General features: G+C 42.7%; 2 protein-coding genes across 2 annotated transcripts in view; one reads left to right on the top strand and one right to left on the bottom strand.

The window, feature by feature from the left end:
- LOC132815876 (myosin-7B-like) overlaps positions 1–7858 on the top strand; it is a 142538-nt gene extending 134680 nt beyond the window's left edge. Inside the window, exons 40-41 of the mRNA XM_060825218.1 lie at positions 1044–1178; positions 5628–7858. Coding sequence (XP_060681201.1) covers positions 1044–1178 — 135 coding nt within the window. The 3' untranslated portion in view covers positions 5628–7858. The remainder of the gene's footprint in view (positions 1–1043; positions 1179–5627) is intronic.
- Positions 7859–8363: 505 nt separating this feature from the next.
- Positions 8364–13168, bottom strand: part of recql4 (RecQ helicase-like 4) — an 80287-nt gene continuing 75482 nt past the window's right edge. Inside the window, exons 23-25 of the mRNA XM_060825219.1 lie at positions 12798–12957; positions 11969–12077; positions 8364–9638 (exon numbers count right to left, since the gene is read on the bottom strand). Coding sequence (XP_060681202.1) covers positions 9517–9638; positions 11969–12077; positions 12798–12957 — 391 coding nt within the window. The 3' untranslated portion in view covers positions 8364–9516. The remainder of the gene's footprint in view (positions 9639–11968; positions 12078–12797; positions 12958–13168) is intronic.

Genomic DNA, 13168 nt, shown 5'->3' with positions numbered 1-13168 from the left:
AGCTGGGCCTGTCCTGCCAGTGAGACAGGACATATCCAGGTGTGTCTGGAGTACTGCCTGTAAGGTTTGATTCCGTGAGTGTGATTATATCAAGCTGTTGCTTGACTAGGCTGTGAGACATTCCTGATGAAGGGCTTTTGCCCGAAACGTTGATTTCCCTGCTCTTCGGATGCTGCCTGACCTACTGTGCTTTTCCAGCACCACACTCTCAACTCGAGGCTGAGACAGCTCTCCCAATTTTGGCACTAGCTCTCGGGTGTTAGTGAGGAGGACCTTGCAGGGTCGACAGGACTGTTTCTGCTGTTGTCTTTTTCAGTGACTAAGTGGATGCCAGGTAATTTGTCCAGCATCAATCCTTCAGTTACTCGAGGAGTTACTGGGCAGTGAATAATCTTTACTCTGCATTACTCGATGCATTACTGCACAATGACTAATACTTGGACAAGTAGCCAATGAATTACCTGAACTCTTATTATTCTAAAGGTTACTAGGCAGTGAGTAATGCTCAGTCAGTATTCAACTCAGGCTGAGCAGAATACAGTTGATCAGGCGAAGAGTGGGTGACGAGACCAGAGGTACTGTTTTCCTACCATCTGCTCATACTAGCAGGTTATAAACACATTATAGCAGGTTATGGAAAGGATACTTAACTAGTTAATGTAGAGAAAAGTTTCCTTAATATTGTACAATCCGAGAATATAAGTAAGAGTACAAGCCCTGAGAAATCCCAGCTTGTGTAGATGTGGGTATTTTGCTAATCAACCGTCTCGGGGATGTTGGACCAGGTAGCACTTGAACCTTGGCCTCCCAGTTCAGAAGTACGGACACTACCACTGCATCAGAAGAGTCCTCCCTGCTTTAGGTATACTGATTACCTGTAGGTGTAGAATAATGTTTCAGTGAGATATAATCTATGTGAGCGTCAAATGGTGTGTGCACTTACTCTGCATAATGTCAACTCAAAATTGCCAGTCTACTGTAACCAGGACAGTTAATGAACATGTGTATATTGCCACATGAACTGAGTGTTTCCCTGATTCCAGGAGGAACAGGCCAACATGAACCTCTCAAAGTTTCGGAAAGCACGGTACGAGCTGCAAAACGCAGAGGAGCGAGCGGATGCAGCAGAAAATCAAGTGAACAAACTGCGGCCAAAGGCAATGCAGCTCTATGGTTAGGTAAAGAACTGAAAATGAGATTATTGTTTGTCTGTGTACAAAACGACCTTTCACAGTACAGTGAAATGACACACTCAGCTGCACAATATTCCCTATTTAATATGGATTATAATTCAGCCCAATTTGTGTTGCTCTGAAAAATAAAAAATTTTTCAAAAAATCATTTGTGGGATGAGAGTGTCACTGGCTGTGCCAGCATTTATTACCCGTCACTAATTGCCCCTTGAGAATATGGTGGTGAGTTGTCTTATTGAATCACTGTAGTCCACCTACTGTGGGTTGACCTACAATGTCATTCGGGAGGGAATTCTAGGATTTTGACCCAGCAGCAGTGAAGGAACAGTAATATATTTCCAAATCAGGATGGTGAGTGGCTTGGAGGGAAACTTGGTATTAGTAGTGTTCCCATGTATCTGCTGCCCTTGTTCTTCTGGACAGAAGTGGTCATGGGTTTGGAAGGTGCCATCTGAGGATCTTTGATGGATTTCTGAATTGCATCATGTACATAGTACACAGTGCTGCTAGAGCATGGGTGGTGGAGAGTCATTGAGTCATAGAGATGTACAGCATGGAAACAGGCCCTTTGGTCCAACCCATCCCTGCCGACCAGATATCCCAACCCAATCTAATCCCATCTGCCAGCACCCAGCCCATATCCCTCCAAACTCTTCCTATTCATATACCCATCCAAATGCCTCTTAAATGTTGCAATTGTACCAGCCTCCACCACTTTCTCTGGCAGCTCATTCCATACACGTACCACCCTCTGCGTGAAAAAGTTGCCCCGTAGGTCTCTTTTATATCTTTCCCCTCTCACCCTAAACCCTCTAGCTCTGGACACCCCCACCCCTGGGAAAAGACTTTTTCTATTTATCCTATCCATGCCCCTCATAATTTTGTAAACCTCTATAAGGTCACCCCTCAGCCTCCGACACTCCAAGGAAAACAGCCCTAGCCTCTTCCGCCTTTCCCTGTAGCTCGGATCCTCCAACCCTGGCAACATCCTTGTAAATCTTTTCTAAACCCTTTCAAATTTCACAACATCTTTCCGATAGGAGGAGACCAGAATTGCACGCAATATTCCATCAGTGGAATTTTCTGAACCCTTTCAAGTTTCACAATGTTAAAAATCACACAACACCAGGTTATAGTCCAACAGGTTTAGTTGGAAGTACACTAGCTTTCAGCGTTTTGCTCCTTCATCAGGTGATAGTGGAGGGGTCAGTCCTAAGACACAGAATTTATAATAAAAAATTACAGTGTGATGTAACTGAAATTATACATTGAAAAATACCTTGATTGTTGAGTCTTTCATCTGTTCGAATTTACATCACACTGTAATTTCTTGCTATAAATTCTGTGCCTTATAATTGTGTCCTCCACAATCACCTGATGAAGGAGCGACGCGCCGAAAGTTAGTGTGCTTCCAATTAAATCTGTTGGACTATAACCTGGTGTGTGTGATTTTTAACTTTGTACACCCCAGTCCAACACCGGCATCTCCAAATCAAGTTTCACAACATCTTTCCGATAGGAAGGAGACCAGAATTGCACGCAATATTTCAACAGTGGCCTGACCAATGTCCTTTACAGCCACAACATGACCTCCCAACTCCTGTACTCAATACTCTGACCAATAAAGGAAAACATGCCAAACACCTTCTTCACTATCCTATCTACCTGCAACTCCACTTTCAAGGAGCTATGAGCCTGCACTCCAAGGTCTCTGTTCAGCAACACTCCTTAGGACCTTACCATTAAGTGTATAAGTCCAGCTAAGATTTGCTTTCCTAAAATGCAGCACCTTGCATTTATCTGAATTAAACTCCATCTGCTACTTCTCAGCCCATTGGCCCATCTGGTCCAGTTCCTGTTGTAATCTGAGGTAGCCCTCTTCGCTGTCCACTACACCTCCAATTTTGGTGTCATCTGCAAACTTACTAACTGTACCTCTTATGCTCGCATCCAAATCATTTATATAAAAATGACAAAACGCAGAGGGCACAGCACCGATCCTTGTGACGCTCCACTGGTCACAGGCCTCCATTATGAAAAACAACCCTGCACCACCACTCTCTGTCTTTGAGCCAGTTCTGTATCCAAATGGCTAGTTCTCCCTGTATTCCGTGAGGTCTAACCTTGCTAATCCCCATGGGGAACCTTGTTGAACACCTTATTGAAGTCCATATAGATCACATCTACAGCTCTGCCCTCATTAATCCTCTTTGAGTTTTTTTTTGAAGAAGTAACAATCAAGTTTGTGAGACATGATTTCCCACGCACAAAACCATGTTGACTATCCCTAATCAGTCCTTGTCTTTCCAAATACATGTATATCCTGTCCCTCAGGATTCCCTCCAACAACTTGCCCACCACCGACGTCAGGCTCACCGGTCTATAGTTCCCTGGCTTGTCCTTACCACCCTTCTTAAACAGTGACACCATGTTTGCCAACTTCCCGTCTTCCAGCAGTCACCTGTGACGATCGATGATACAAATATCTCAGCAAGAGGCTCAGCAATCACTTCTCTAGCTTCACACAGAGTTCCCGGGTACACCTGATCAGGTCCTGGGGATTTATCCACCTTTATGCTTTTCAAGACATCCAGCACTCCCTCTTCTGTCACCAACTATTTCCCTACAGTCTATATCTTCCATATCCTTTTCCACAGTAAATACTGATGCAAAATATTCATTTAGTATCTCCCCCATTTTCTGCGGCTCCACACAAAGGCCGCCTTGCTGATCATTGAGGGGCCCTCTCTCCCTAGTTACCCTTTTGTCCTTAATGTATTTATAATAACTCTTTGGATTCTCCTTAATTCTATTTGCCAAAGCTATCACATGTCCCCTTTTTGCCCTACTGATTTCCCTCTTACGTATACTCCTACTTCCTTGGATGCAATGCCAATCAAGCAGGAGCTGCTTTGTCCTGGATGGTGTCAAGCTTCTTGAGTGTTGTTGGAGCTCCAGCATCCAGGCAAGTGGGGAACATTGCATCACATAAAAGGCAAAACAGTCGGCAACCATGGTATTTCATCCCAAGTAAATATTGAGTCCTACAGCACAGAGACAGGCCCTTTGGCCCAAACTGGTCCATGGCGACCAAAATATCCATAAATGCTAACCCCATTTCCCTGCACTTGGCCCATATCCTTCTAAACCTTTCCTATCCATGTATTGGTCCAAATGCCTTTTAAATGTTGTTAATGTACCCGCCTCAACCATATCCGCTGGTGGTTCATTCCACATATGTACCACCCTCTGTGGAAAAACGTTGCCCCTTGGGTTCCCTTTTATTTTTTCTCCACTAACCTTAAACTGATGCCCTCTAGTTCTCGATTCCCCAACCCTGGGAAAAAGACTGAGTGCATTCACCCTATCCATGCCTCTCATGATCTTATACATTTCTGTAAGACCCCCCCCTCATTCTCCTACGCTCTGAAGAAAAAAGTCCTTGCTTGTCCAAATCCTCCCTGTAACTCAGACCACTCAGCCCTGGCAACATCCTTGTAAATTTCTTCTGCACTCTTGCCAGTTCAATAACATCCTTCCCACAGCAAGGTGACCAAAACTGAACACTCCAAAACTGGCCTCACTAATGTCCTGTTCAACTGCAACATAACCTCCCAACTTCTATACTCAGTGGCCTGATTATTGAAGGCTAGTGTGCCAAAAGCCATCTTCACTGCCCTGTCAACCTGGGACTCCACTTTCAGAGAACCGTGCCCCTGAACTCCAAGTTCTCTCTGTTCCACTACACTCCTTAAGGCCTTATCATTCACCATGAAACTTCTGCCTTGATTTGACTTTCCAAAATGCAAGACCTCACACTAATCTATATTAAACTCCATTCGCTATTTCTTGACCCACTTCCCCAGCTGATCAAGGTCCTGCTGCAATTTCTGATACCGTGATACCACCTATTTTAGTGTCATTGATAAATAGAAAATATGTTTTTAAAAAAAATTCAAGACAAGAAGAATCAGGAGGTATCATAAAGTTACTCCACATGGGCCACCCAGTGGCTGCAGCGTGAAACTAAAATGTGACTGCTGAGATGGACAAATTGAATAAGAAATATCAATAAATATAGAACATAGAATGTGGAAAAGTACAGCACAGAAAAGGCCCATGATGATGTGCCGAGGATTAATCCTAATGTAAAATAAAATAACTTAACCTACGCACCCCTCAATTCATTGCTATCCATGTGCATATCCAGCAGTCACTTAAATGTCCCCAATGACTCTGCTAAATATGACAAAAATATTACGACAAGGTGGAATTCTTGTAGAAGTGTGTCCAGCATAAGACGTTTAATTATATTCAAGACTAAAACAGGATGGTAAAAGCCAATGCTAACAATATTTAAGTACCTAGATTGAGGGGGTGACTGAGGTTGAATTATTTGTTTTAATAAATCTTCATCTTATTGACACTCCTTAGGGTAGCGACGGATGGAATGCAAGAGGACTTCATGGCCAGGCGAGAGCTGCAGTGAAATTTGATTGCTTGAGCTGAAACACTCGAGAATCGAGGCGATCTTGCTGATGATTCCAAGCCCAGATTGGGAAATCACAGATTATGGATGGGCTATGACACCTAGAATTTTGCCAATAGCTAAACAAGATTTACAATGAATTTTTAGAAAAAAAATTGTCCGAAGATTTAAAGAAAAAAAACACTGGCTTTTCCATCAAGTGTGGAAATATGATTGATTCGCGCTTGTTAGTACAAATGCCTCTGGCACCATCAGTGCTTCATTTAATGCTTTATAGAATTCTGCAGATTGATGAAAACACGCAAACGTACATCTGCCCGATATGATTCAGTAGTAGCACTTTTCTGAGTCAGGAGGTAACAGATTCAAGACCCACTGTAAGCGAGGCTGATGCAGTCTGAAGGGATTCCTGCATGTTGCGGGTGCTGTCTTTCACATTTAATGTTTAACCAGAAAATACTCCAAGTCCAATACCCCATTGGCTGAGATAGGTGCAAAAGACGCCACTGTCTGAGGAGTAAGCTTGTCTTCTGGCCAATATTTATTACTCAACTCAGATTAACTGATCAACAACCTGTTGCTGATGAGACATTGCTATGTGGATATTGACTAGTAGTCATGCTTTTCCTGACATTACAAAGCAATGGAGCATTTTTAAGTGAAAAAAGGACTATATCAGTCCAAATTCTTTCCTTGCTAACTGCAGACCAGCTGCCATGATATTGTTAGAAATGCAGGAAGAAGCAACTGCAATTCCCTCCTGCAGATCAGAGCTCCACCTCCAAGTACCTCCTCATGCAGACTGGAAACAGGTGTCTCTGAGCTTGGTAAAGTATCACCTGATCAGACTATCCGAGTGCAGAACTGAGAATATATTGTGTCCCTTATTTTAGATGAGCAAAAATAAGTTGTACATCCTGAGGACAGATAAGGAAAATGAAACAAAATGCTACAATCAAAACAGAAAGATTTGAAATTGCCTCAAGTTCTAACGAAAGGTCACACTCAACACTTTCAGTTGGCTTGTCATCTTATTCAGATTTCCAACAGGGACCATTTTGGCAGCTTTCATTTTACAGATTACATTTAAATAGCAACTTTATTCAACTGAACTCACCCAAAGTGCTTCAACAGGAGCATAAACAAAATTAGACACCAAACTTCAACAGGAGACCTTAGGGAAGTTTAACAAAATATTGGTCAATAAGGTAGGTTTTAAGAAACGCCCTGAAGGCTAGGGGGAGGAGAAGTTCAGGGAGAGAATCTCAGAGGCTTGTATAACTGAAGATCTAATATAAATCAGGGATGCAGTGCACTGCAGATAAATCATCGGTGAGTGGTGTTAAACCCATTGAACTTTCAGGGATCATAATAGATATTCTTAAACTGAAATCAGGTCAAATTGAGAACCGTATTGTGAAATGATGGAATCAGTCAATTGAGTTGAAAATATAGAGTGTAATAAGCACAAATTTCTGAGTTCGGAGGGTCGAGGTTCAAGTCCAGCTCCAGAGATTTGTGCACACAGTTCAGGCTGACACTCCCACAGCACAGACTCTACAGCTTAATACTGCGTCATCAGAGGGGCTGTGTGTTTTGAATGACACATTAAACGAATTAGGGTAGGCCATGTGCCTCCTCAGGCCTGCTTCATAAAACCAGGGCCTATCTACACTACTAGACATAAAAGATGCTAGCATACTATTCAAAAAGCAGCAAAGTACTCTCTCCTGGTCAACATTAATTCTCAACTGACATCAGTAAAATAATTAATTTGCTCATTATCACTGTGGGAACTTGCTTTGTACAAACTGGTTTCTAGACCTTTTTTTGTATGAAACGACCACATTTTACACAGTGGTGGTAAAGCATTTTCATTCGTACTGAGGCAGTGAAAGGTTTAAATGCAAGCTCCTTTGCTTGATTGAGTTCTCAGCTGAAGTAATGGTAATCACATAAGCCACAGGCAACTCATGGTTAACTAACAATCACTCTAACTCCACATCCTCCTCTCTCTCGCACAGGGTCTCTCCCATTTCAGTGATACACTGACTCACCCAGAGACAAACATGATCATAGACTGTTTGAGATGGCTCCCACAGTTGGAAATGGTGGAAATAACCTATTCTAGTAAACCCAAAAGTTTGATGTTTCTTGATAGTTTGTTGCTTTGCTTTCTCCCTCCTGTTTTGAATATTGCTTTGATAGCTACAATAACTGATGTCATGCAAGAACAATAAAATTGTGGAAAGAATATGACCAATCTTTCTCAAAGCAAAATTTATTTGTTTAAAAAAAACATAAAAAGTCCAGGTACTTAGTTATAAAATGAAACTTCTAATTGAATACAAATATAAATAGATTTAAGACAGTCAGAATGCTGTGTAAAATGACGACCCATGAACATTGTGATACCTTTGGAACATTCCCCTGTATGCAGGAAGCCTTGTTCACCGCAGTACATCACCTCTGCAGAGCTACAGCAGTAGAGGAGACTGTTTTGAAGGCAGTAACTGAATTAATAAGCACATTTGGAAGACGTGATTGCGAAATTACTCTGGTTGTCGATGACCATTGAACGTTTACCCTCGAACATCAATTAAAATAATTTAGTATTAACACAACATTAGGTCCTCCATAAAAACTCAGCAGCTCTGATTTAAAAATAAGAAGCTGCCAAATATTTCAAGTTACTACAGATTTACAAATTATTGGAAAATACAAAAGTTGAAGGCCTGAAATAATAAGTCAGAACATGTATGAACACGCAGCACGACCATTAATACTAACCAAGAGAAATGAATATTTTGGGTGGATCTCATTCACGAGAGTATTTCTGACAAAACGTCAGTCCCAGAGGCCTACCTGTTTTCACAGTTCTGGATCATCTAAATGGGAGTCAGTGTTCCATTATTATTGCTTTGAGATATATTTAATGGCTCGAGCACTTCAAAAACTACTGATGGCAAATGGTTACCAAAGCAGCAGTGATGACAAAGTGCTTTATTATCCAGTGTTTGCCAAGGATCATTTGCCGGTGGACTCCTCTGCAGCCTGTGTTAACATGACATGCATTAGCTGCACATCTGAGAGCTCCCACTGACTTTAACCCTACCACTGTGAACAGGAGCTGCCCAATGGATGCCAGGCTTAATATGGAAACCATGATTTAATCACAAATCCTATTTCAAAAGGTTCCTTCCCCTTGCTTTATGGAAATTAGTTTTTCCTCGGTTCCTAGTAACATTCCCATGCTTTTTTGGTTTTGAGTTGGGAAGCAGGATGAGAAGAGGGAACAGCCCTGAAATTCACAATGAGTCAACAGCTAAGAAAACTCTGAATGACAGAGTCTGATTAGATTTGATTCCCTACAGTGCGGAAAAGGCCCTTCGGCCCAACCAGTCCACACCGACCCTCCCTGACCCATTCACCTACTCATGCACCTATCACTACGGGCAATTTAGCATGACCAGTTCACCTGACCCGCACATCTTAGGACTGTGGGAAGAAACCGGAGCACCTGGAGGAAACCCACGCAGACACGGGGAGAATGTGCAAACTCCACGCAGTCAGTCGCCCGAGGCTGGAATTGAACCCGGGTCCCTGGCATTGTGAGGCAGCAGTGCTAACCACTGAGCCGCTGTGCCGTCCTCCTTGCACAGGATCGGGATGAAAAGAGCAGCCCATTATACTAAAATCATCATGGATCTAAGATCACTGCTCCCAAATGAAGGTGTTATGTGGCACAGTTGAGAGGTAGCTACAACGTTTAATAGCAGCACTAACCATGTTATGGTAACATACATTCCACCCCAGGGATCTGGCTGCCAGAGCTCACTTCATTCTGATCAATTCCTCTGTCGCCATCCGTATTAGTTCATTGAAATCAAAGTGGAGATATTTGCGCCAGAATCTTCGATCTCGCCCGTAGATCTGAGCTGGATAACATGGGCTCTCTGTGTAAACAGAAGGAAAAGAACAAGAATATGTTATATGTTTGTCAGATAACAACTGGAAAACCAATAAAAACATTTCAGCTCAACTGCACTTGTTAACAGAAAGCATATGGTGGCAGCTATGTCGTGTCTAGACAATAAACATAGCATCTCTCTGAACAGTATATATGTCAGAAAGAGGGCGACAATGGAAATAGACGGAGGTGCCGGTGTTGGACTGGGGTGGAAGAAGTCAGAAATCACACGACACCTGGTTATAGTCCAGCAAATGTATTTGACATCACAAGCTGTCGGAAAGCTGCTGCTTCATCAGGTGAAATGACAAATGGGAATGGATGCAGTCTAGAACCAGGCACGTGTGTACACACACACACACACACACACAACATGGCAGCTGGAAGAATTTAAATTCAGTTCGTAAATCTGGAACTGAAAGCTGATCTCAGTTATGGCAACAATGAAACTATCAATGTGCTGATTTTTTTGGGGGAAATCTACCATCTTACCTGATCTACATTTGACTTCCCCACCTGTACCCCTCTGAAATGACCTACCAATCCACTCAGCTCAAGGGCAACTAGGGATGGACACCAAAAGCTGGTGTTACCTGCAACAGTCACATCCAAGGAAAGAACATACATTTTAAAAGTTCCAGGGTTGCACTGAGGTCACCGATTATGGCCTGCACCACATAGGGTGTTATGCTTGGACTCTAAACACATCAACCCAGAGATCCCATCATCACATAAGGTGAAAATGCATGCATTAAATCTGGGAACTTGAGTGAGCAGCAGAAAATGACCATGTAGGCCACCACATTAAAAACCAGCTGTTTGACCAGTTTCTTCTGGGGAAGGCAAGCTCCATGATTCCGTTTTCACACTTTGGTGAATGACATTGTGACAGTAGTGAAAACCAAATTAACCAGGATTCCCGTTAGCGATCACGTTTCTACAACACAGAGACAGAGACAGAGTCTCAGAGTAAGGAACAGAAACAGAAGTTGTTGGCAAACCAGGTCTGGCAGCATCTGGGGAGAAAACGTCGAGTTACCATTTTGGTTTGATAGTTCTGAAGAAGGGTCGCTGGACCCCAAACATTAACTGTTTTCTCTCCACAGATGCTGCCAAATGCCTGAGTTTTCCCAGCAATTTCTGCTTTTGCTTCTGATTTTCAACATCCACAGTTCTTTGTTTTATTTTTCTCAGAACAAGGAGTTGGGCCATTTAGGTCTGAGGAGAATGTTTTGTTTTCCCCTTCACACTCAGATGGTGGTCAATCTTTGCAATTTTCCACCCTAGATCTGATTCTGACTATATTCAAGACAAAGGTTGTTAAGACCTTCGAATACGAAGGGAAGTAAGGACGTGAGGTTAGTTTGGGAAGATAAAATTGATGGAAATCAGCAATGGTCTTGTTGAATGTCAGGACACTTGCATGACTGAATGCTTGATTTCGTTCCAAGGCTAAAAAAGTATGGGAGCAAAGGTAAGTCAGAGTTGCGCAGCATAGAAACAGAGCCTTCGGTCCAATGTGTCCATGCCAATGAAATATCCTGAACTAATCTAGTCCCATTTGCCACCATTTGGCCCATATCCCTCCAAACCCTTCCTATTCATTAACCCATCCAGATGCCTGGAAAATGTTGCAATTGTACCAGCCTCCACCACTTCCTCTGGCAGCTCATTCCACCCTGTGTGTGAAAAATCTAGGTAGGGGAGTCTAAACTAGAGTCAATAGATTTAAGATGAGAGGAGAAAGAAATAAAAGGGACCAAAGGGGCAACTTTTTCACACAGATGGATGGTGCATGTTTGGAACAACTTGCCAAAGGAAGTGGTGGAGGCTAGTACAATTACAAGACATTTGGATGGGTAAATGAACAGGAAGGGTTGAAGGGGTTATGGACCCAATGCTGACAAATGGGACCCGCATTCAACCCAACAAGTCTGTTCGACCACTGAATGAGATCATGGCTAATCCGATAACTCAATTCCACTTTACTGCCTTTCCCACATAACCTTTCACGCTCTTCTGTTTATCTGTTTAAAGCTTTCTACCTCACTCTATATTTCATTCCAGTAACCCTGTCGATAGAGCTTCTCTCTCAGTGACACAGTTTTAATGCTCACTTCAGACCCTCTTGAAAAGCTCACTTGAATGAGACACAAACTGGCTCTTGTATAACCATAATCCAAAAGGTCAAGGGGAGGACAGGAGGAAAATTAGCAAAAGACAGCAGGTGGGATTAGAAATTCACTCCAAATCCAGTAAGGCTCAACACGGAAACACGTTTTTAAAGTTTTAATAAATGAGTAGGAGGTGCCTTACCAATACCATGAAATATTCGTGCAATGGCTCTGCCAGAGAACTTCTCATCATGACGAATAGACAGGAACTGTCGGATATCAGCTCGGATCTGACTTTCCCAGTCTTTGAGCTGAAACAGAGATGCCAATTCGAGTGAAGTCTTACAATCACCGACCCACCCTCTCGAGATGTTCCCGCTTTAGGAAAACAAAACTACTAGTCTTGGCCAAAAGGAAAATGACTGAGCAATGCCCCTTTCAGTCATTCCGGGAGATGACTTCTGTTAAGTGGCTGGGATTGATTTGACACACATCTTTGGTATGAGGCAATTATCTTCCATTGGTCACACTTAGCTGTTCTCATCAGGAAATGGCTGAGATTGCTGACATGAGTTGTGTTGGGAAGGGCTTTTGCCCGAAACGTCAAATTTCCTGCTCCTTGGATGCTGCCTGACCTGCTGCGCTTTAACCAGCAACACATTTTCAGCTCTGATCTCCAGCATCTGCATACCTCACTTTTTACTCATAGCCCTTAGGAACTAATTTGAACCGTGTTCCATCTCCAACTATCATAACACTCACTGCAACTTGTCAGTGCCAACAACGTTCTCAATTGTCAAACCCATTTTAGTTACAAAAGTAATGGACCTCAGAACCTAATGTGGCCAAAATGAGCCAATGGAGTTACAAATTCACTCCAATTCCATTAGGGTTCAGCACTGAAAGAACAGAAACAAATTTTTCAAGTTTTAATAAATGGGTTCTAATAAATAACGTTGGAGATGCATTCTTCACTCAGTTCATTTTTAAATATCAAACAGCACCATAAAAAGCTCTGGGCCTGTACAAACCTTTGCTCTGGTCAGGTCGTCCTCCCAGCCTTCTGGGTAATTTGCGCTTTGACTCTGGTCATTTTTCTGGTCAAAATATTCTTTCAGCACCTGTTTTAATCGTGAGCTCTTCTCCATAGAAACAGCATCTGCACAGATGCTACAGTTCTTAAAGGCCACACTGTAAGACAGGGAGAGAGAAAGAAAGAGGGAGAGAGCGAGAAACAGAGAGAGGCAGACAGATAGACAGAAGAGAGAGAGAGACAGAGACAGAGAGAGACAGACAGACAGACGAGAGAGACAGAGAGAGAGAGAGAGAGAGAGAGAGACAGAGAGAAAATCAGAGAGAGAGAGAGAGAGACAGAGACAGAGAGAGACAGAGTGAGAGAGAG

The sequence above is a fragment of the Hemiscyllium ocellatum genome, chromosome 5, assembly GCF_020745735.1.
Source record: "Hemiscyllium ocellatum isolate sHemOce1 chromosome 5, sHemOce1.pat.X.cur, whole genome shotgun sequence".
Classification (NCBI taxonomy): domain Eukaryota; kingdom Metazoa; phylum Chordata; class Chondrichthyes; order Orectolobiformes; family Hemiscylliidae; genus Hemiscyllium; species Hemiscyllium ocellatum.
Note: the sequence above shows the minus strand (reverse complement) of the source record. Positions and strands in the feature narration are given on the sequence as shown.